At 32.4% G+C, this 26,995-nt stretch overlaps 1 protein-coding gene and 1 pseudogene across 1 annotated transcript; both read right to left on the reverse strand.

Annotated features, from left to right (window-relative positions):
- Window positions 1-1,979: 1,979 nt before the first annotated feature.
- Window positions 1,980-23,175, reverse strand: LOC140062425 (uncharacterized). Its single transcript, XM_072108638.1, has 3 exons — window positions 22,638-23,175; window positions 21,540-22,192; window positions 1,980-5,809 (listed from the first exon to the last, which is right to left on the reverse strand). The coding sequence occupies exons 2-3, from the start codon at window positions 22,095-22,097 to the stop codon at window positions 3,599-3,601; spliced, it is 2,769 nt and encodes a 922-aa protein (XP_071964739.1). The 5' UTR covers window positions 22,098-22,192; window positions 22,638-23,175; the 3' UTR covers window positions 1,980-3,598.
- LOC140063275 (5S ribosomal RNA) lies at window positions 6,283-6,403 on the reverse strand (annotated as a pseudogene).
- Window positions 23,176-26,995: the final 3,820 nt, after the last annotated feature.

Here is a 26,995-nt window from a genome sequence, read left to right on the forward strand (position 1 = left end):
AATTACCACAGAGAATGAAATCAGTATTATGGCCCTCGGTCGGCATGATCGTCGCATATGATCTAATTTGGTCAAGATTAATAATCAATGGTTTAGGCACCTTTGTACATAATTTCAGCGTCTAAATTAAGTCAATGCTAGGCTATCATTTTAAATATAGCATAAAACCTTCATCTTCGTGTCGTTTGATTCGATAGTACCATTTCACTCTTGTCCGATCGTACGTCATTAAATTACACCAAGGAACGCCCATCAATGATTGATGATCAATCCGCAAAAATCGCATGGATTATGAATTTGACTTGAAAGTCAGTGTGCATGCGCAAAACCGAGCTGTAGTTATTTTTAAAGACTGGTGGCGCTATAATTCAATCCCTTGTTTACTCAATATTATTATACAGTAGCAATTGAAAAATATTAAATAACTAAGCTGTTTATAACTTTAGTTTTGTATTACGGTCAAATGCTTATACAAATTGTTGAATAAATTCCCTGAATGGGGAAAGTAGAATTTTAATTAATTTAAATTGTTAAAACAACCTGGTATGTGAAATTCTTAAAAACAATGAATGCACAACTCGATACACCAGAATGGATAAATATTGTCTACTTAATAAAATACCAAATATATTTATACTGCATGGCCTATAGGCCTATTCTAATCTGCAAATTATGCTAATATCATTTCATGATACGTTATGAACAAAAATGTGCTTGGATAGTTGGTTGCAGGTTATCTTTCAACATTAAAAAAGTTGCTTACGTGTTTATCTTTCAACATTTAAAGAAATAAGCATAGTAAAGAAAAAGTATGCACAACAATTTTAGTCATCGTGAAAATGACACATACTATTAGTATACAATAAGAGTACATGCACAACAATAATAATAATAATGTAATATATACTTCATTAAAATATATACCGGTAGAGCTGTAGTTTGGTGGTTAACGTGCTTGCCTTCCAATCCTAAAGTTCAATCTTGACCTAGTGCCAGGGTTGTAACTCACGACTCTTTTAACTCCACTCCCTAAGCCTCAAATGAGACTTAATTTATAAGCATGATAAATTATAAAATAGTATATCTTGCTTATAAACTTACAACCTGTAATTGGCGAACTGTGCTCACTTTTGTATGAAAAAAAAAACAACTATAGAGTTATAACCATAATGATAATAATATTTACCTGTAGCAAATATCTCCATCGTTATGTCATCAACAAACCGTCAAAATAAAGAGACGGTGACGAGGCAAAACTCTAAAATACAGTGAGTTGTGATTTCACAGCATTCAATGTTCTAATGACAAATAACAATAAAAACGGGCGATTGATTGACAAATGCAGTATTGTCTAATTATATTTATATTAGAAATATAGTTTAGTTTGAGGTCGTCAATAATGAGATGGTATAACAGCTTGGAGGTAACAATTGACTTTAATAATTATTCAATTATCGTTTCAAATAATTAAATGATTGCATTTAAATCTGATTGGTAACCTGCACACAAGTGTAATTGCTAAAATTAAGAACAAGAAAAACAAGAAAACAGAGAACATGATGATTTTAAAATAGAAAAAAGTAAGTAAAAGTAAAAGGCGAATTTAAGTGTTGTTCTTTTATAATAAGCAATAGGTACTCACATTCCTCTTCATTATTGTCAATTTGCTGTTTTGAATAGTAATGGTCTTCACATGATAATAATTCACGCCCTCTAGCATGATGTTGTGACTCTTTAGTTGTTTCGCAATTTAAATAGCGCCCACCTTTTCAACAAAAGTCATTTAGAAATGCATGTATATACCTGTTTGTTTGTATACAGATACGTTTGTTTATCTTTTCGAGTTTTTCCAAACATTTACACACCCACAGCCCATACCTATTCGTTTCCAACTAAAATCGATGACGTCACAAAATCTAATAAAAATCTCGATATAATGTGCAATATCAGCCGACTTATTCAATAGCATGCCCTCTTTTTCTGAGCGCTGGTTTATTGTGTTCGTTACCATATTATCCTCATTATCGATATCATCAAAACAAAAACTTTCATTAAATGTTTCTCACCTCTTTAAATCATCATGATTAATATTGTATGCATATTGTATATGAACTATTATAGGGTCACTATTCCCATCATCAGTATTATTATTATGCCAGTCAACAAGACCATAAACATCAGCATCTACTAGGCCTAGATCACCACTTGTTATGCCTACTTCATTCAGCATTGTCACCTTGGAAACATGTAAGTTTCATCTGTTGTTTATCCCACCATTCTTCGTCAACCTCTTCCTCTCTTACGTCATATTAAAACTTATAAAAGACAACCTATATATGTATTAATTTATTTTCATTTGGATGTAAATAAAAACAGCAAAAATTAAAATGAGTAAAAAACATTAAAAAAAACAAACAATGGATTTAAAACAACGCTAGCAATACATTATAGTGGTCTTGTATAATATATAGTTACTATAAATATCATCATATACTTTACATTGCAATCGAAGCAGTGAAGCAAATGTACAGAGTTTGTGAACGTAGTGCGCATGTCTCAAACAAAGCAATAGACAAGCAAGAAGACGTCATATAGATTAATACACACACGCTTGTTTAGCACATAATATCGCATATTATCAGGCACACTGGAGTGTATACATAGTTTACTCTGGGATAAATAAAAGCGATTGAAGCGAAATAAAACACAAGAATATATCTTAGACGAAGGTGAAATTAAATCAAAATATTTATCTACAGACTTAATAAAATATTAGGAGATTTTGTAATAACTAACTATAGATACATATCGCAACTAAAGACAATATTTGCGTGCGCTTCATCAATATGCGTTGTGTATGCGATGCGCTTAAAATTGATGTGTTCTTTCAAGCAAGTGTTTTCGTAATGTGGAAACGCATGCGCAGCTTAAATGTCAACCGCTTCTACCGGTCGTGCACGAGTAACATACATGATGCGTAATTAGTATCTAATTAACAAGGTATTATATATAAACGTTAATATCTTTGTATAATTTGTTATCTATGTTTCTATAATCCTATATTTGTATTTACAATAATGACGCATTTATTTATGTAATATACAATAATGTACATACACGTTTTATATACGTGTCACACACGATTTAGCATAATGCCTATATCAACAGAAGTATCGAAACGTGACGCATAATTAAAGAAAATGAAAGCATTATGGCGACTACTTACCATACGCCCTTTGTAATTATATATAAATAGGTATAAAGGCAAATTTGCTATAATAACGGAGATATTTTGTCATTAGGTATAAACTACCTTATTCTAAATGCTACAGTATGTCACTATGTAATGTTTTAAAGTGTACAGCCTTCTTGGTTATATCTTAACGATCCTCATCAGCATACATTCAATATTTATAGCTTTTATATATAATTTATTATATTATTTATAATTCATATCATTTTATATTATATGTTTACATATTCCATTTACAATGCGATCCTTTTGGTATTTGTAGCTTAAATCAGCCTGAACGGAAGCAGTATATTTGGCCTAAATAAAGTCAGTGGGCCGCCGCGCTCGATCACTAATAAGCTGACACTAATTGCTGTTTTCAACAGGCTGCTGTGTATTTCTGGAGGTGGGCATGTCCCAATCCTCCGATGCGCAGTGAAACCAAATTGCATTCTTATTCTCATTGTTTTCCTGGCCATGTAAAGTGGATTCATCCAGAGATCTAGACTTCATTTGCGAACAAGCACCGTTGATAATTTTGCTCATTCCACGGTAGCGATGCATCGAAAGATCAGGTGACATTCCCAGCCTGATACCAGCTGCTTTTGTTACATCATCAGTACATGGATCTGACACTGTCCTGTTCACTTCTACTTTGGTGGATCGTTCGGACGGAGGGGTTATAATCTGACCATCAGAAGGACAGCTGTCACTCGTTGGCTTAGGTTCCGGAGACGATGGCTCTCTTTGTAATGGTTTGTGATTACACAATCTCAACCCAGTCGTAATTCCACTAAGCAAACCAGGTCGAATTTTATTTTTTCGTGACTTGCCTTTTCCTATTGATTTTTTAGCAAGTCTTGGTTGAGGACTGTTTGTTAGGCTACCCCCTGAATCCGTTGACGAAGCATTTTCTTTGTCGTCATCAATGGTTACGCGCTTAGGTTTAGGTCCTTTCAAGCTTTGGATGTCAGGACTTGCTGGAGATTTCGGTCTATCGTCCCCTGAACTGATGGCTGTTCTTAAGGCTGGCTTTAGTGACTTAGGTGAGCAAACGTGTCCATTCCCTTCTTGATCAGCTTTGATCCACGTTGTAGTATATCCATTGTCCAACTTCTGTACTACAACAATTCCTTCATCTGCGCCTTCATTTTCGACGGTACTGCTACCATGTTTCATAGGCGAGTGTTTGCGAAGTAGTGGTTCCGTTTCATCGGTTTCCCTCGCGTCATCCGTGGTAGGAGTGACGTCGTATTGATTTTGAGTAGTTAAGTAACGTTCACTTTTTGGAATTAGTTTTTCACTACAATCAGAGACAACTTCTGACGAGATCATGTCCATTCCTCTTTGTCGATTCAGTTGTCCTAAACTTGGTATACGTTGTCGATCAATAAATGCATGTAAATCATTTGTATCGTAATGGTCATGCACGCCACACGTGTGATGTCGATGTGGAGACATTTGGATGTCCGGATAGTCAACAGATGTATACGGATCAGAAGCCAAACTACTTGAGCTCTGACGGTTTGCGTGATCCGTGTAAGTAGTAGAACTAAGACTTCGATTCCTTGGATATCTGGGTGGTGGTAGTCGATCAGCAGAATGGGACAACTTTACTTCTGGAACAACTGGTACCATTTGGAATTCAAGACCAGCAGTTTGACAGCAGCTCTGTGCGCTATCGAGTTTACTGTTACAACCCTGTGGAGGCATTCTATTTTCGCATGCACTGTTTTCGGCTTTGTTTCGCTCAGCTTCAATGACAACATCAATAGTAGCAAAGTCCACATCGTTATCATTGCTAACCAAACTGAGTAAGCTGCCGTTTTTCTTAGCTTTATCATAAGCATCGCGTCGCTTCAATGCCTTCTCTTGCTTACTTTGTTCTTTGTAGAATTCAGAAAAATTATTTACGATAATTGGAATGGGAAGCGCAATGAACAGTACACCAGAGACACAGCACACTGCGCCGATAAGCTTTCCAAGTTCCGTCGTTGGATAAATATCTCCATAACCGACCGTTGTCATTGTGATAGCTGCCCACCAAAAGGCCGCCGGTATGCTCTTAAAACCTGTATTCTCTTCATCTTTTTCTGCAAAATATTCTAAACTGGAAAACAACATTATTCCGAGTGCTAAGAACAAAATGAGCAAGCCAAGTTCCTTGTAACTCCTCTTCAAAGTGAATCCCAATGATTGTAGCCCGGTTGAGTGTCTGGCTAACTTCAGGATTCGAAGAATTCTCATGATACGGAAGATCTGAATAATCCGCCGTACATTCTGGAATTTTAGAACCTGTTCGTTGGATACAAAGAGGGTAATATAGAAAGGCAAGATTGCCATTAAATCGATCATGTTTAGCGCACCTTTAAAGAACTTCCATTTATCCGGTGCTGATACCAGTCTTAACACGTATTCTAGTGTGAACCAGGCTATACACACTTTCTCTATCATAATTAGATGTTCATTCTCATGTTCATGTCCATCTTCATCAACTACTGTAAAATTGTCTATTGTGTTTAAAGATAGTGCGATGGTCGATAACACAATAAACAATATTGATATTACAGCCACGACCTGAAAGATACAAACCATGAGTTATTTATTATTTGAATGTACCAATTATTGAAGTAAAGCATCTTGTCTACAAGTTAAGCTTTAACGTTGGAAACTTAGCTTTAGAGTGTAAACTAAAACGCTTGTTTATTCACAGGCCTAATAAAAATGCGCACCTAAAGCCGATTTTCCACTAGGCGAATTTGTTCGCGCGAATCGAAGGCGTCAGCTAATACGCATGCGTAGAGAAGGATTTGGAAGACGTAAACATATTTATTTGACATTCTATATTTTGTATTATTATTTGTCCTCAGTGAGGAAATTCGGATTAGGCCCTCCACGGACCCACGGCAGCCAGCAGTGCAGCGCCTACCATATTAGGCAATGAGAGTAAAGCATCTTGCCTAAGGATGCAATTAGTATGGTACAGATAACCTCGAACCCATGCCTATCACATGCTAGTCCGATATTACCATTACACCATCACTCTCCAGTATATACAGCACCCGCCACGATTTCTAGACGGTCTCCCATCCAGAACGCAACCGGGCCCAACGTTGCTTAACTTCGGTGATCTGACGAGAACCGGTGTTTCAACGCAGTATGGCCGTATATATATGAATACACATGCGTACAAGCTGGCGCGTTCGATTCGCGCGAACAAATTCGCCCAGTGGAAAATCGGCTTAACTAATCACGAATGTTAGATGTGTGCGAACAGATACTTTGCATAGTATGTATATTGTATGTACATTTATTGAGACATACTCAGACAGGCAATTAGAATTTGAGAAACATCTGCCCGAACAAATCTCCTTCTAGCTTTTGTAAAACTAAAACAAACTTTGGATAATTAGAAAGTTATCAGTGATGAAGGAATTTCGAGATGTGGACTATCATATTGCCATTCTTTGCATCAGTGTTATCAGTTCATAGAATAAATTAAGGAAAACATTTTAGTTTTAGTTTTAGGCCTAACCAAGAAATAATTTACACCTGGTTCTGTACATGTATAGCTGCGAATGCTTTAAGCACTAGAACGCAATTCAAGAACGTAGACGCAACGAAAACGTGTAAACCAATGACAAACGACAGTTCTAATAATCAATCGCTTGTGATTGGTCAAATCACCTATTAAAGAAAATCTTACATACTGTCTACTACTACGTCTCAGGTTGAGATTTTTAAACTTTATATTGAGTGAAATACCAAAAATAATAATGGCTATGAACGTTAAGTATCCACTTCTTCTTACATTCATGTATTTTGTTATTAAGAAACGAGAAAAAGAAAACTATTTCGTCAAGTCAATTGATCTATGTTAACTGTGACATCATTAATGGCAGTATATAGTACTTAATACTAGTTAGACCAAATCTAACATTCTTAAACGCCTCTAGAATATTCATGTCTCGTCTAAAACTACTTATTCTTTATAACTCTAAAATCAAGAGGATTTTTTTTCCTGGCAGTATTGAGATGACAATATTACAAAATCTATGCTGCAGAATGTTTTCAAATAAGTACATTCATTTTATATATTTTTTTATTTATAAAAATGTATAACGTATATTCTCACAGTTTATTTTGATATATATAATTAAAAATGAAAAGGAACCTGCATGGTAAAATTAAAAATATTATTATTATGATAATTATACATTTACAGAAACGTGTAATCACCGATTTATCACGGAATTTTAATTTGTAGCAATCATAATGGGATTTCAATAGTCAAGTCCATTAAACTAAATGCTAATCATTTGAATAAAAATCTCAACCAACAACATACAAAAAAGGAGAGATTATTACATTCTTGTGTTTTAGTTGGGAGAAACTGACATGAAGAGATATTGGGCATTTGAAATTGTAAAAGAAAATGATGAAAACTGCAAAGACGCGGTTTCTGACCGGAGATAATTATTGATAACGCGGTCAAGGAATAATACAGTACAAGTTCAGTGTTAATACAAAAACATTGCCAAAATGAATCGATGTGACTGATGACGTCAACATAAAACATAACATTTACCGATATCATGTTGTTCAGAAAAATAAAAGTCAGTCTGTAACCAACAACATACAAAAAACCCACGATATACCGTTGTATCAATAGTTACTGTATGCGTACGTGTTTAATTTTCAATATAAGATTTCAACATTTATCGTGACGTCAGAGAATCCGGAATTGTCGTACATGGTGCTATTCTTATCTAATTACCAGTTTGTGGATTGTGGATTTTGAAAATTAAAAAAACAAAACAAATTGAAGTATAGTATGGAAACCATTAAAAAGCACTGTATTCTATTTGATAGACGATATGATAAATGATGCTATTTCCAAGGGAGGTACCGACAATTAATTTAAAATATCGAATGTTAAATTGACTACGAGCGACAGGTATTACGTCATTGCCATGGCGAACACGAGCGGCGAAATGTCAACTATTCTCTTTGTAAATTTAAATGATTATGATTTAGTTTCTAGTGGGATTTGTAGACTCGATGTCGAATTCTGAATAGTTAGTATTTTTCTTTCGGTTTATTCCAGGTTATGTACACTGGAAATAAAGAAAATACAATTTTAAGACACTTCATGTTAAAATACAAGTGATTTCAACATAGACTTTATGGTTCTACGTGCATTTTATGATGCAATTATTAACGCCCGATTCTAAATATATATTGCTATATATACATATGAAGTAGTTACGGCAAACCACTGTTTATTAAAGAGTGTCACTCTTCCCTGATTGAACTAAAGTGAGTTGGGTAGTATTAGATTGAGTATTGGTCAGTTTATTGAACCAGGGAAGAAGAGTGTGACTCTTCCCTGATTGAACTAAAGTGAGTTGGGTAGTATTAGATTGAGTATTGGTCAGTTTATTGAACGAGGGAAGAAGAGTGTCACTCTTCCCTGATTGAACTAAAGTGAGTTGGGTATAGAATGCCTATTATATTGAGTATTGGTTGACAAAGTATACCCTACGTCATAAAGCCTAAGAAAAATATAATAAATCAAGGTCAATTTTAAGTACGGTTTGTAGTTCTAGGTAGCATGCACATTCGTATCAAAGCCTTAAAGCTCAGGTACAGGCATGAATTTTAAATATAATATTTGGTTAATTGTACATATATCAAATATTTGTAACAGAAATCGAGACGAAAAAACATGAATTTCCCTTAATATGGTCAAATACAAAATTTGGCAAAATTCTTCCATAAAAACCAGGAAGACTTTTTTTCAGTAGTTAGGTAGTTAACCTAATTTAATAACATGTCTGGTGACTCCATAGACGGTGAAAAAAGATGGTGGATATACGGTGGATAATTTTTTCTATAGCATGACAATAAAAATCTGAAGTTGAATAAAAATATCAGAAATGTAATATTCAAGTTACATTACCTATATTTAGTCATCTGATAACATTTTTTACCACACCGTTTATTTTTCATAGCTTTTTAAATTGCCTCTCTATTTACAAAATTTGTGTACAAAAGAATAGAGATTTTACTGTGTAATACAAAAGAATAGAGATTTTACTGTGTAATTGTGCTTATTTTCAACAAGCTCGTGTAACACAAATAAAATCCCAAAAATTATGAAACATAAGGGAAACTATAGATCGATAATTATTGGAATGTATGATCAACAGAAATTTTTTGCCCGCACCTGGCCTTTAAGCTCTGTCAACACTATCAAACTCTATGTGACAAACAAATGTGATGTGCTCAATGGACATGATGATGTCGTATCCCACCATATTTTGGCACATCACACTTTCAAACTCAGACAGCGTAGACAGAGCTTTAGACCTAGTATTTGAGCATGTACACTTACAATACAAATACAAAACAAAACAATATTTACATAATATTTAGAAAAGACGTTAGAAAATATATGAATGTTTGGATTAATTTAAAAGCATAATCGATTTATTAAAACGTATTCATTTGTGATATTAAAAGATATAATATCTGACAAGAGCTTGATTGAACTATCGATACAGACGATACTAATCGAATTTAATATGGTCATTAATTTCCCTAGGCGCAATATGCGTGATCGTTGAAGGTATCAATTAGAATAGGCTCGCGCAGCTAATCAAGCAAAGAACGTGACTTATCACAAACTAATATTCTACTATATTTTTACATGGTAGGCCTATAACGGTGATTGTTTTGTCTACATGTACAAATTACAAATCACAAATTATAACTCTTGCCTCTTATACAAAAATGAAGTTCTCGGGAAAATGCATTTTCAGTTCACTTGTTACTTTAAGACTGCTCGCTGGCTATTGGAAAATTCTGTCCTATCTTTTAACACTAGCAGGTTTGAAAAGTATACTCAAAAAGTGGTCCACAATTGGGACCATGGTCCCAAATGATCCCAAAATTTATTGGTAAAGATTTGGTAAAGATTTGGTAAAGATCTTGTAATTACATTTTGAGTAATCCTGCTCCTTGGCGGAGGTAAATTATGGAACTGTGTTATAATGCGCATGCGTTAAATGCATCAGCAAATTCAATGGACCTACTGTAATGAGGGTAGGTAAAGGCTATACCTACTATAAGGAAGCTATTCTTGCAAAAGATATAATTACAGGCTTACTATAATAAAAGTAGCCTCTCAAATACTACCTATATTGGTAGTCTTCTAAAAACTAGGCCGAGTGTAATAAAAGCAGCTTTTACAAAGATACACTAGTGTAGCCTAATAAAGCCCTGTAACAAAGGTATTTCTTCTAAAAGCTAGGCCTAATATAATTACCCATCTGAGAAATATTAGGAATATAAAAATCGGTTGTCTAATATTCAAAATAAATGTTCTTTCAAAAAAAAATTCAATACCGGTATATTTAATATTTTTGGTATTGTGGTTGTCTACACATTTTTAGAATGTTTAGATCTATATTACATAGATACATTATAGTGATATCTCTATGATTAAGAGTAACTGTACTTATATCTTTATTTCTTTTTTTCATGTTATCGTTCAGTCGTCCATGATTGACAAACGTGGAGAAAGTAATCTCATGATAAACTTAGAAAGTGAAATCAAATGAAAACATGTAACTGGCGATGTGTATGCCCGGCACGTATCTATTAAGTGCGTTTAGAGTATTAAATATGTTTGCTGGCTGTGAAAGCATTCAACTAATTCACTGGATAGGCCTTTATACTGTGACAACTTTATCGCATGAGATTCCAAGATAACTTCTAGAATTTCTTTATGTTTATTGAAATATATAAACAAGTGTGACCTATATTATCCTGTTTTTTTTAAAATGACTATTTTTAGTAAGTAATTTAGGTAATATCATTGTTGGTATTTATATAGCGAATGACGTAATTGGTCGATAATATTTAAATACAATAATATCATTGATATTAAACTTTGGGGAAAGATGAAAGGCTGGTAATTACAATCTATTTGATGGATATTTTTGTCAATATTTATAAATCATGTTTTTAGTACTACTAATAGGTCATGTGAATAAGTTTTTTCAGTTATTTTATTTTCGTTATTTCAGAAGAAGAAGTACAAGAAGTATGAACCGCTTGATGTTAGTTTAACAGATTGGGGTTGTCATAAACTATATAGAGGGCCTACTATTTAAAGAAAAATAAAAAAACTCTACCAGAAATATTGTTCAAAGTGACCTATTACTGTTAATATTATTATGATAGATAATTATATACATTAATATAGGCATAAACTTCCGACGGAACAGCCTTAGCCACTTTGACAGTACAGGTTTGATGAAATACCGGCATCGGCTTGCAAAATGTATTTCTGCAACAATAACAATCGGCGGAAGACCGAAATATAATTAAAAACAATAAATAAAGGACAAAACAGAAACATCACATCACCTATATCCCGCAGTGGTCAAAACAGAACAAACTGGTAAACGAAAAATAGAGGAAAGCGTAATTTCACAAGATGGAACATGTTGAAGAAGAATTTCATTGGCTATTTTTATAATTGTAAATAATCTAATGATGGGACTTTTGTTGTATAACCGTATATTGGAAAAAGTAATTGGGTTCACCAGACAGGATCATCTTCGTATGTAGTGAAACGGATAGTAATTAAAATCGGACAACCCTACCAAAGTAAACAAACTTGCTGACAAGACAAATATGTGGTGTGTAACCATCATGGAAGAACATCTGTGAAACGCTGTGTATGAAATGAACAGGAATTCAGATGATAACACCTCTATGATAATTATGTGTGGAACTTTACTTGAAAGGCAGGAAGCGAAATCTAGGCCTATTGAACAGTGCTTGAAGTTGAATTATTAGAATAAAACGAATAATTGAAAAAAAAAAGTAAGGTAACAGTGGCTGGATCTCTAAAAGATACAAATTGAAAAAGAGATTAAATTCGAAACAAAAATGAATGCAATTTTAAACACTTCCTTCGTCCGGACCAATAATGTTTTTCGTCCGTGCCAATAAAAGTTGGAATGCATACATAATGTATGCGTCATATTTATTTGAGGTAGAAAGTCTAACGTCATTCTTTCCTGTTTTGAAGTGAATGATTAAAGAACACAAAGAAACATACAATAAAAACTTGGTCTACTACGGTATTACATATAATAGTGTTGACAATGAAAAGGAAAACCTTTTAAGTTAGAACAAACTTCTAAACAACACTACTAATACATTCACATTATACTAACATTATTTAAACAGAAAAATTGATATTGTTTTCAAGATTTTACTAACAGCTTAAAAATGGCACCACTAATTAGATAAAAAATGCATGTAGAGCTAATGAAAGTTTGAATTAAAAATGGTAAAGTATACATGCTGGATAACAAACATAAATACAACTTAAACAAGTTGAAAATTAATAAAAAGAATACGTTAAAATGAATTAAAAGAATCTACGCCAACATAGGCTTACAATTAAATTGAATTCTTGGATATTACATTCTTTTAAAGCTAAACAATTAACAATGTGTAGACAATTTGTCTAGAGAATGGAATGTTAGTACTATAAACATCATTTGAGTTAAAATTAAAGTGACCGAAAACAATGTAAGAAACATACGACAAGTTATAATAATGTGAATCAATGTATTCATTTAACTTACGTGATTCATGTCTGCAATTTTAATGAAGAATTTATGATCAGAAATGTAAAAGCTTGAAATAAATCATTTACTTTATAAATCGACATGTTCAACACGAGTATAGATAATAATTTGCTGAGTTGTATATGTATAAGTTTCTACATTAACTTAAAGATGTATTGTCCCTCAAAATCATGAAAATGAAGATTAATAAAATCAGACTTTGAATAGTCCATTTAGCAGCTTTAATAAAGTTAATCACTTTCGTAGAAAAAATTCAAAATAAAAGAAGGTTTTCACCTATAAAAAGACAAAACGGTTAAATTTAACAAAAAAACAATTGGCTAGCAGCCAATTTGACTATTTTTTTCTTGCAATTTAGCCTTTTAAGGTAATTTTTTTTTTCGATCCAATTTTTTGGTAAAAGTAAATAACTATTATGTAACATAAAATTGCATATTCAACAACAAACATTTACAAAATAATTTTTTTCAGGGGGACAATACATCTTTAATAATTGGAATGGTATTAATATATGGCGGTAGAACATGATCATGAGGAGGATGGTGATGATGGTGATGATGAAGACGAGTAAATGATAATTATCATCCCAATAATTATAGCCTATATTTATAGGAGATGATCATTAAAGTAATTAACTCCAAGAATAGGTTTATCCTCTAGAATTCAACTTAGATTAAATTTTATACATATTGATACATCATTCTTAAATAGAGCCATACGGTAAATCCAATAAGCTATCATGAAAAGAAATTTACCTCAAAGTAACAAGCCAAATACTATTAGGAATCTATTTTGTTCAAAAACATTTTATTAAATTAATAAATGTGTATCTTTTATTTTCTTTATGAATAGAGACGTTATTATTTGAAACCATTATGAATAATAATCAAGGTTACAAAACAATGCAATGAAAGCCAACTTTCTGAGTTGTAACAACCGAGTTGTATAAGATATTTCCATGACGAGGTAATAGACTAAGCAGCATCTCAAGTCTAACGGCATTTTGCGCATGCTCAGAAGTACAACATTTACATAACCTGACTTTAGCAGCTTAATTGCTACGGGCGCACACAAATTATGGATATGCGCAATTTGTTTGTTGGTTGGACTCAATAGTGATTTACCGAGTTGTACTTAATATAGTCTAAAAGGCAATGATCAAGAAAAACACGTTGTTTGTGTGGTATGAGATATAGAATAACAATGTTGTAAATGCTTGGCGCATTTTTGTTAATATTACCTAATGTGCAGATGACATTAAATATACCTTAATCCACTTTAAACTAAAATTATAAATAAATAATCTCAAGATCCTATCTCGCAGAGTTTAATACAAATAAAAATTACGTGTTTGAAGAGCTAACATTTTTTAATAATGTACCATGTATAATAATAATAAGACTGCTTTTGTGACCGATTAATGTTAATTTGAAAGATTGAGTTCATTAACACAATTCGATGATAAGAAATGTTGAGTAATACTATTAAACATTGCTATAGAGAGTTACTATAGTAACACAGCCAACCTAATAATCCGTATTGTTAATTTTGAAAACATTATCGAGGTTGGCAGATGAAGAATGTTTGCGCATGCGTGATATACTTTGAAACGTAAAGTGAAACATCTTGATCAAAGAGAGCAATTCTTATGAGTGATAGTAATTAGATTCACAATTTCTAGTCTTTAGAAAGCGCTAAAATAGCATAGATAAGCCTAAGAAACGTTAATCAACTCATAAATATAAACATTCAATTGAGAAACAGGAACACTGCTAACGGTTTTTGAAATGTTTTGTATGTGTGTATTGAAACATGGAGTTAGTTTGGATACTCCAAAAAACACATTTAGTATAATATTATGCCTAGTAATTGCCAAACTGTCTGTGATATCTCTGAAAGTAAACATGGTGTCAAGATATTTTTGTTCAGCATTTTAAATCTTGTATTATGTAGGTTCAGTATTTGTGAACATCTGAAATTCCAACTAATGCCTAATTTCGCCTCATATTTAAATAAAACAAAAATGCATAGTCCAAATAATGCTAATTGTTAATGTTACGTAAATACCAATGCCATAGTAGGCCTGATCCAAGTGTTCTGATAAGACATTAATAAGAACGAAAGTATAAGTAAATAAGTGACATAAACTACCACTTAAATACCATTATCTCTCCTTTATTACACTCATAAAACTACACAATCACAAGTTACATAGTTGTAGGTAGGTAAAGTCGTGACACAGGCAACAAATCCAGAGGATTTACGGTGTGTACCAATAATACTAAAATCCAGAAAACTTAATCAATAACAATAATCTATATAAATTAATAGGAAATTTGATATTTATATTCTAAATTTAATAATTGTACAGGTATGCGGTTATAATAAAGAAATTAAACTATGTGGTTGAAACAAGGCAATTTAACAACAGGATGCTGAGCTCCGCAGATCAAAGAGTTTATCTGTGGCTGCGACACTATCAGTTCCACGCCCATTCAGACCCCGCGGAGAATATGTGTACACAGTACAGTACTGTTTGAATTTGTCGCAACCAGAAATAGGATCAAATGACTGTTAAGAGTTTTTGCCAAGGCGAGCTCAGTGTCTTGTTGTTAGATTGCCTTGGTTGAAGGTACAGCAGACCTATGCCCAAGTTTAATGATGCAGTTTCTCAGTACTATATTCTAAATGTGTATATTTGATAAATCTCATGTGTTTCACATGTGACGACTGTATCTTGCCCTTACCTAACATTTCATAATAATAATATATGCACCACACATGTAATACACATGCGATACAGTATTACTGAATTTGCCGTGATACTGTATTACTGTATTGGAGAAACAGATGTAGTACGTTGACACACAGAACCTGGGCATGATCCGTTCTATGTTTTTCTTTCTGTACATCCACTTAAATTCAGTGGTACGTGGTTATTAGTATGAACATCTTCGAATGTTAAATGGATTAATACGGTAATTCTCATCTTCATTATTAGAAAGTAAAATGAAAACAACAATATATGACGTACGTCATTCTTGCAGCTGATTCTATAAAAAGGATAGACTGTTTGCAAAGCAAGGTTAATATATTTGAAAATGCTAACATCGTGTATTTTCATTCATAACACAGACACACGCTAAATATACGTACCACTGTCACGAAAATACACACGTTATGTGATTATATACCATACTGCGCATGCGTGACTATTAAAATGTCAAATATACAATTTATGTTTATTGTTACTATTAGAAACAAGCGCCAAATATCTATTCAACATTTAATAAGTAATGCGACCGACATCGTTTGCAGTGGCTATTGTGTCTACGAGTATAATATGCTTTATTATTAATATTTCACGTTTTTGACAACTAAAAATAGATCTATTTTCGGCTCATTTAAACGGTCTCTATCAGTAACGTACGTCAGTGCCTAATAAATTAATAAAAGTAATAACTTTATTTATCCATGATTTTTTAGATATTTATACAGTATAACACTAACACACTTTTAGTTAGAAGTGAATATATTATAATAACGGCTTTTAAAGCTCTCAGCATATACCGGTACATTATATTAAATTATTTGAACATCTTGTCTATAAATCTATCAATGGTTATCAAAAAAATAAGTATAAAACCCAGTAGAATGATAATCGATATTTTTAGCAGATCTCCAATTCAAGAGTTATTAGAAAATTACTAATCACGAATCCCTAATTATTATTAAGTCAGTATTATGTACCGTTTGACCGCACACAAGAGCCGCTAATGACACTCAGTAGACTACACCGACATGCTTTGCTTACAAACGACTAATACTTTCGATAATGATGCTATAGTTACATTGCACCCGATTCCTAGTACTGTATCTCCACATACTATATATCTCCGAAGTATCCAAGGAATTGATAATACAGCATCTCTTTTATTTCACATGTGATGCCTGCTGTATCATGTCAGGTTAAGTTAATGGTTAGGTTAGTATAGATATGTGAAACACATGTGATGTTGTACTGCCAATTTGAAAATAGATACAGTACCGAGAATCGCATGTAGAGTGCGTATACTTTCAGTTAGCAGTATTTTTAAAGCTATTCTTGATGCGTATAATATTGATTAAACATTAATTAAATGGTAGCTTTGGGTTTATCATTTCTGTTCTTCGTTATAACATATAAACGTTTGGAATAGCATTGATAATAACCCACTTACTTTCCGAGAGCGGCAAAGCGGTCATCAAAAACTGTATGCCAGTTTGATTATAAAAACAGACAATTTTTGAAACGTTGACGTTTCCTTAGGCCATATACGTAAATACGAAAATTGTAATAGAAGACTAAGACTGGCTTTCAAATGCATCTAAATGGTGCATCGAGGTATGCCGGTAACTTATTATATTTCATGGAATACAAATGACAGTCTTAAAGCAAACATACACTTTACTGTCATAGATTGTATGACTAAGATGATGTCTAATCAGGCAAATGACCGAACATACATGCCTTCAATTTGTGAAAAACCGCGAGTAAAACAACCGACAACATACACCACAAGAAGAATATCAATTTAAATCAAGTGTATTATTCATAATGAAATGCTAACTCTTAAAGTCATTGAATATCAGTTGACACCCACGCAGATGAACTCGAATATTAGCAAGTAATGGACAGAACCGACATCAGGGATAACACAAGTCGACACGCATATCTAGAATTGAATTGTATTTTGGTAATTTTTTTGGCCATATTTCTGTGTTTTAAAAAGGAGCAAACAATACATGAGAAAGAATATAGAATTGTAAAAACGGTGACGAAATATGTGCCTCTACTAAGAAAATGTTTTCATATACTCTGTACATTGAATAATAGACCTACATTTTATTAACCCCTGTCTACATTATCAAACTAGTGTGATGTGCCCAACAAAACGGTGGTGCTATGCCCAAATACGGTGATGATATGACATCATTCCATGTAATAGGATAATCAAATTTTTTTTACATAACGTTTGATAGTGTACACTTGAGATTATACGGAATCATTTTAGCCTTAACCTAATAAATATTTAATTCTATCTTCTAAGAAACATGTTTATTTTCTAATATATTAAACTTTATAAGTACTGTACATGGTTAAACTGAAATCATTAAACCAACAATACTATTAGGTTTAGTAAGGATGACAGCCAGATTACCGATTTTTATATTTTCTCATCTAATGTCGATTTGATATTGTTGATCTTGTCTGACAAATTACTTTATTAGGTTTTGACTGAAAGCAGTGCTTTTAAAATCGGACAGAATCCGCTTCGATGACCACACGGTAACACTAACACTCATCAGGCGAACTAATCAGCATTAATTATCCATCGTTATAGCCTGAATATTATGAATTTTGAGTTGTTTACTTATACATATTGTATTACAAATTTTAAAATCGACACGCATCGGTAAATAGATACTATGAAGTTTATTATTCATATTCTTTTCATACAAAGATAGATCTTATACTTCATGATAACATAAAGTACAACGCTATTCCAAGTCCGATATCTAACCGGTTTAGGTATACGTTCTATATAAATATGCATTATAGAATAGAACTCATATAGTGTCGATATTTATGGAGGTTCAATCTCATTTGATAGCTCACTTTATTACGAGTCCCGTAGTCTTTAGATAAATATTCGATAATTGCACAGCAAACATAAATCGTCTAATGTAATTAGACCCACAGTATACTTGGGTGAAAGGAAATTCAGATGTTTTTTTTAATATCAGGATTTCTAATAATTGAACTGAATACGTAAATGTAGCGTGTACATTGTAATCACACACGTCACACAGTGTACATTTGTTTATTTCTACTCGTTAAGCTTGTATAACAAAATTGCTAGTTTATATACGATGTGAGAAACATCCATAATAACTAGAAAAGACACTACCGTAACATTGATGTACAGTCTAGTATAATATCCTGGCCTATCCAGTGGCGGGTCCAGGGAGAAATGATGTGGAAGGGATCGGTGGGAGGCATCGGTGGGAGGCATCGGTGGGAGGGATCGGTGGGAGGGATCGGTAGGGAGGGATCGGTAGGGAGGGATCGGTAGGGCTTAAAAATGGTGACATTAACCGTTGAACTTAATCTAATGTGCTATCGTTGAATTTGTTATTTGTGAAATCGAAGGGCGGACCGCAAGTTTCTTAGTTATTTTACAGCGGGAATAACTCTCAATAAAGTGACATGACATATATACATTTTTCATTTTGCATCTTCGTATAACCCAACCAAAAAGAAAGAATTGATGAGCCTGTACATTTTGTACATTAAGGAGTGTCATCTCTGAAAATGTTGGTTGATGGGCTAATTTTTAGTTGGGTTAACCATTTATACTGTATCATCAATCTATACTCAATTGATTTTACTTTTAAAACGTACGTGTTTTAAGCTAAAAACAAATCAAAGAAACAGATGTTTAAATATTGAATAATCAATAATGTCCTGTAATTGCTATTACATGTAATTCGTTCAAATTAACTTGTAAGTAAATGAATAGTAAATGTATGCTGATATACCTATATCAACGTGCTATAAATAATTCAAACTATAAGAAATGTTAACGATCGAACTAATCATAATGTTCCCCATAAATAATCAAGAAGCCAACATTTCTTCTGGAAATGTTGACATTTCTTATCAAGTTAAAGGTGAAGATTTGTATGTGGAAATTTGATTTATTTCTCAACACGATTGATGCCTAAATCGGCAATTTATGAAGATTCTTTTTCATAGCGTGCCGTGAGTAAAATACGAGTTTCCAAGACACACGTGAACCTAATAACACAGGTTCTATAATTAATGAATACATGCCCGGCCGGCATTGATACCTTGAATTGATATCGTTTTTGATAGTAATATTAACATATTTCATATTTACAGTTACAAGAACTGAGAAATAGCGGAGAGATGCTGGATAGACAAAGGTGGAGAAAGAGGCTAGCACCACTGACAAGCGAAAGCCTACCTGGGAGCTGAAGGAAGGAAATTGCAGTTTACACTTATTTACTGTTTAAATAATAATAATAATAATAATAATAATACAAACAAATTAAAACCATTAATGGTAAATCTTTCAATTAGACTGCAATACTTCTGGAAGTCTCCTCTACAATAGAAATCATAAACCTCAGATAAAAAATTGTATATCGTAAAACATAAAAGCTAAAATAAGCCAAAGAAATGTCAAATACATAAAAAAGGAAAAGAAATTCGTAGATGTTTAACTGCTGTAAAAAATATGCTTGATGGACGAACTCTAGCTTGCCATACGTTTTTTAAAATGGATTTAACATCGTAAAGATTGATGATCTAGGCTAAATCGTCGACACTGTTATACTATTTTTGTCATATTAAAAAAAAAAATAATAATCCAAAAAAGTTACAATTCAACTGTCGGTATTATCTACATCTCCCGTCTTTATTCATGTTTTATACATTTGAACACATGCAAGTCCCTCACGTTCAATTAAATCGAACAACGATGTTTACAACCACTTGAAATCACATAAGAGTTATAATTAAAATATGTCATCTTGTACTGACTTGATTAAATTAGGCCCAATTGAATGTGTTATCCGAATCGTTATCTTGTCTATAATATTGATTGATGATTAAAGCTAATTATTAATGGTATGTAATAAAGTCAAGTTGGTGTCATAATCAGGCAAACGTGCTTTGAAAGTAATGAATTAATTAAAAATACATGCTCAACAATCAACCCTTTTTCTATTTTTAGATTACAGGTATCTGAGATTGGTTAAATATAGTAAGAAGTGGTTTGATTTTAAAAATAACAGAAAGCATTTTTTACTAATAAATTGAGCATAGGTACATGGACCTATACGTTCATGGGTACAGTAATTATAATAGGGAGACATGGTTTAGTTGAGTTAAAAACTAGTAAAACACAAAATAGACCACAATGACGATGCCAATATCGCCGTGATAGTAACAAGAGTTGATAATAAAAGCAGTGAAGACAAAGAGTCGAATTAGGCGATTATCAAATTAGTAACAAAGGTGACGATGACAATGTCGACGAAAAGATGATGATGTTGATGACTCACCAAGATGACGATGACGATAATAACAATGTTGCATTATGGGTTCGAAGAAATAGATAAACAAACAAATTATCATTTATTCTGACTTATATAATACAAAACTAGCTATTTCATTAATTATTATTATTCATTACATATTTACGCTTCGGTATTATATCCAAGGCAAGCAATTCCATTAATATTGTAATAAATAACTAATAATTACTTTTCGTATATGTTGCTGTGACATGACATTGGATTATAACTCAACGATTAAGAACGAAAACGATTGTACTATAACTTGATAAATGTATACAGCTGGACCATTGTTTGTGAGTGTATCACATGAATAATCTATTTTATGCTAAATATTTGATCTGTTATGATTATTCTTGAATCAATAAATATATTACCGATTACAAAATTGAAAGGATACATATCAAAGAACATTTTTACATATGTTTTCACAGTCATAACAGATGTTACATTTTTGTAAAATCATACAAAGTGTGTGTGATACATACCCTGGCATACGATGACGAATTCGGTTTCTCCATTAAGTCCCAAATTCTTCTCCTCTTTTTGGCAAAACATCCAGTACCGAAGTTCTCACGATTTCTCTCCATTAAACTATCATTCATCCTCTTTCTTTCATTCAATATCTGTTCTTTCTTTTGAAAATACTTGTGTTGACAACAGTCTTCTAAGTACAACTCATCTATACCCCAATATTCTAAGTCATCACCAAAAGAAATCGGGCAAATATCCTCTATCATATGCAGTTTTCCGGTACGATAGAAATTAATAATAGCACTAAATGTTATCGGATGACGATCGAAATAGTATTCATTTGACGACAGTATATAATCGTCGCATAAAGCCATTATAGTTTCGTGGTTTTCGCATTCTTTAAGCCGGCCTAGCCGTGATCGTGGCAGGCGTCGAAGCGTATGCCACAACACCTCATGCTTTACCCCACCGACATTTATTATCACGCGTTTTGCACGAGTCCGTTGCTGAACAATAGTTCCACCGGCCGTGTTAAGATGGCAGTGAGAGGAATGTGCCTCCCCCTGGTGCATAGTGAAGATGTGGTTACTAGTAGTCACACTGTAGATAAATGTATTTATCAACACACCAATGTACAAAGACAACACCTATCAGCAAAACAATTTAACTGAAATGTAGAAAGTACAAAATTTCGTGTAACACAATTATAATTACAATTCTAGAAATTATTTGTTTATTAGTTTTAAATCCTATTTTTTAAAGTATGTAAATTTATATAATAATTGAGTACCATCACTTGCTGGAACATGGTTACAGTTTCTTGAAGATAATGTCATGAACGAACATCTTTTGTTATGTCACTTTATTTAAGTTAATTTAGATAACTTCAGAAAATAATATATAACCGCACTGTAATACCTTTTGCTTTGCACCTATATCACAGCACTACCGTATCATATGACTATTATTTATAAATCTTATTGTACTAACAGCCCTAATGACTTCGCATGGTAATATTAACAGTTATTCTGCATCAACACAGTTAATATGCTAATGCAATCATGTATGCAACCAGGCAAATTATTATGAAATAATTGCATTATATATCTCACCTGGAATGTGTTTAAGAAAATTTAGCAAATCTTGAGGTTAAACAATATCCACATAAGAAGTTGATACCTGATGATGTGCCAGGGAATGATCAGCAAATGTAGGTATAAAATAATAAGAATCGAAGCAAGTTAACGTGTATAAAATATATTCAGGTAAACATGCATCACCCGCGGCCGTATACTTTCGTAACCAGACTATTCACACAAGATTTTATGGACAATTCATATAGACCAGTGTTCAGATGGACAGTATGAATCAGAAATGTAAATATAATCGTTACCAATCGATACACGTTGCAAAGTTGTTCCCATCTTTATCATAAGTATAAACTGTTGCAGAAGACGAAAACAAATCAATTCCCACACACAACTAACGCGTTTTTCTTCAGACGTAAATAAGAATACTGGTATTTGCAGGTGACACAAAGATAATGGCTTTCCTGTGTAGTAGTGATAACATTCACCGCTGAAATGTACTCTTCTTTACCTCTAAACGAATTCACGTTTAATTGCCATTTCACATTAACAGCCGTCGGTTTCTCTCCATATCCACTGATACGACTGTCAATGGCAACCGTAGGCTAGCTGTTGCTTTATTACCAGCTTGTATAATCATAATGTTATGTTGAGCAGATATAGGCAGTTGCGCGTTGGAGCGTCGCTTAACGTGAATACCTAATGATCACCTTTTGTTGAATCTGAAGTCTGGCTTAATTCGCCAAAACACTTGTAATTTGGCTTGTTACAACATAGCTAATGGAAATAATATAGATAAAAGGCTCGATTTTATATAAATGGACAAGCTATCATCTCATTTTCGACAAAAGTGATGAGTATTGATAGATGTATTAACGATATCTCCAACAGCGCTGTTATTATCAATCCTTTGACAATACCAATCGGCGGTATAAGAACTATCAAATCGCAGAAACAAGAGAATTACTATAATCATATCAAAATCAATGTTATCTTTACTTTTCCCGACATAAAATGTGATGACTGTATTGATTCAGAATTTCGGCTCAGAATCACATTAGGCCTAAATAACAATTTCTCAAAGTAAACCATATTTATAATTCATATTTTTAATTATTTAAATTTACTTCTTCATTGGAATAGGTCTTGCTTTCAGTCTACGCGGACGGTACTCACAATAAAATATTATATAAACTAAATGAAAGAATGATATTTTTTAAATATTTCTTAACTTAGAAACATTTTACATAATCTTAACGTATAATTAAACTGAACAAAGTGAGGTTGCCATCCACTTTGGATCCTATCTGTTCAGAGCACTTCTTACAACCAACCGAATCTACCTAAACATTTTAACTGATAAATACATCAATATTAAGGCAGGTCATCCGTTAAACTTAAAAAAAGTAAAAACAAAACAATATCGATTAACAGCAAAGTTACTATAATAACACATATTTTATCAGTGTTTTAGTAAATAATCGAATTATCATTAATGCTGTGTTCTCACAACTTAAGAATCATAAACACTATATTTTCATTATCGACTAATAGCTTATATTCCTCATCTGAATGCGTTAGCCAGATCAATTCTCCATATCGCCCTGTTTTCAGAAGATTTAATTTCATAGTCATGAACAGTGTCATGGTAGAACTGAGCATTAATAGATGAAACCTAATATTATACTGAATAATGTCAATCACCGTCTACCGGCATTTAATGGAGCTATGACTGCGCAAGGTAATATTTTAAAAGTCGTTAGTTTACTTTACTGCGCATACTCGATCGTTTTAATGAGATGAGACTTTAAATTTAAAAAACTATGGAATTATATCACATAATAATCTTTAATTCCTTATAGCATAAGAGAAGTTAAGATTTGATCATTTAAAATACAATTATTTTCATTGATTATTATTATTGTTGTTGTATATGTTATCACCGTTTCTATTCCTTGTGTGGATATGACTGCGAATTACAGAAATAAAGGCCATGGAGAGGTTTCGTTCCCAGCTGTAGAAACAAATGTTTAACTCGGCTGACGAGTGAAAAGTCATTCTGCGCATGTTCAGTCAAAAAGGGTATTTTTTGCTGACAAATCAGAAGATTTCAAGTACTACAACTTAATGTTTCTGTTACAACTAAATGAGCTGATTATATAATTTCTATCATTTCAGATAATTTCTAAAAAACATGTTAAATATTCTTTAAAATCATTTAAAACGATATGGTTAAAACTACAAATACAAAATATAAAAATTATGATTTTACCAAATGTAGATTTTATAAATGTTCATCATTACCTCATCAAGTTGGGCACAAAAGATTCCTCTACAATATATTTTTACATACCTCTGCTAATTATTTTTTCTCATAGTGCACAGAGTTTGTTCATTTAGATTGCGTTTTTAATGATGGAATTTGTAACCGTTTTAGCTGTATGTATTTGGTCACAAAAGAACAATACCAAGGAGTCATAAGAACAGACTAAAATCCAAAAAAAGATTCTGCAATAACTTCCAAAAACCAGTAGAATGATACTTGCTAAACCCCAATAAAACAATACATAAAATCAATCATGCATGTCGTCTTTGTCAAAGCAAGCTCAAATATTAAAATTTATATATTTGGAATTGGTATTTGTACACATAGTCTAAAGCTCTGTCTACAATATCAAACTTTATGTGACCAAAATGTGATGTGCCCATTATATGGCCATGGTGATGTCATATCACTGCCATATTTGGGCACATCACACTTTTTTTTCAAAGTAGTTTGATAGTGTACACATAGTCTAAGGTAGGGAACATTAATATAATTATGGACATCATTTCCTTTAGAATCCCAACGTAAAACATCTATACCCTGACATCTGTCACTAACTATATACAAATGGAATATTTTACTGCCTTTAATGATTGTTCAATTACATTATTGATCAAATACTTAGAACAGTTTTGTAGTTAATTTAATTTTAAATATTAATTCATCAATGGTTATGAATTTCAAATCGTAACTCAAAATTGGCATCATCGATATTATTATTATTTATATTATAGAAATAAAATTATAAAGACATATAATACTAAAACAAAACTACGAGATAAATTGTTTAAATTAGTTTATTTTGGTATTGAAAGCATGTTGGTAACAACATATTCTGACCAACATAAATAGAGATTTGTTCACGAGGCAAACTATCAGGACATGTGTGATAACTTGAATGTTTAATTTAGTTCATTCATAGAGATATTATAGTGAACTATAATATCTCTATGGTTCATTCTGCTATTCAGAGCATGATGGTAACAAAATGTATATCTTAGCCAATAACAGATTATAGTTTACCTGTGATATATCTAAGAATGTATAATTTAGAGTTCAGACTCATACAGGTTTTCAGCAGCGTATACTTTATGAACACATGTTAATTAAAATAAGTGTTTTATCCTAATAATGCACTACTCCATTTTGTTGGCAGAGTTTGATGGAGTTAAACAAATATATATCTATTATTAGAATTGTTATCGAATGTACCAACAACAGATTTCCTTTCCTTTGTTACAGACAGCACAAGACACCCATGCATTAATCAATTTATCATTACAATACAAGTACTTGCTAATATTCCGTAATCATATGACGTCATGATGACGTCATTGATTCTTTGATAAGCCGATCTTAGAAAATCTTTACAGGATCGGATAAAAATGATATTTTTCAGAAAATCTGAAAAAATTAAAAATATTGTTGGTCATTTTATCCATTACATTATTAGGCCTATTCGATTACCATGTTATTTATTTGTTATTGTCGTTATATTACTGTTGGTTAAACATATAAAGAAGATGAGTAAAAGGTGAATTTGCCATTATATGCCTAACTCTGAGGTTGAGCGTTATTTCATGTCATTTTGATGAAATGACATAAACAGGTCATAGTTATTATTATTAATAAGCAACTAGGTTGTAAGGCAATACAGACAGTATTATTAGAAAAGCTATATTTCCACTGAGATTAGCTATGAATGAATGTTTTCTCAATAATGGTATCAAGGGGTTTTCATTCACACTTCAAAAAGGATTCACTTTAAAGTCTTTGAAATTAAAATGTACGATTTACTATTATCATCCAACTTTTCCTGATTCACCAATAGTTTTCAGTGATAAATAAAAAAAAAGGTCATTGAAAAAACAACGGGGAAAAAAAATAAAGACACAAACACATTCATTCACCACTCTCCCAGTTAGTGACAAAGAAGAAAAAATATCAGATACGACAAGAACATAAACTAACTTACTCCGTTTTCTCTCGAATTGCCATTGTATTATTTTAGCTGAATTGTAATTGGATAATTTATCAAATATTTGTCAATTACCAA

The sequence above is a fragment of the Antedon mediterranea genome, chromosome 11, assembly GCF_964355755.1.
Source record: "Antedon mediterranea chromosome 11, ecAntMedi1.1, whole genome shotgun sequence".
NCBI lineage: Eukaryota > Metazoa > Echinodermata > Crinoidea > Comatulida > Antedonidae > Antedon > Antedon mediterranea.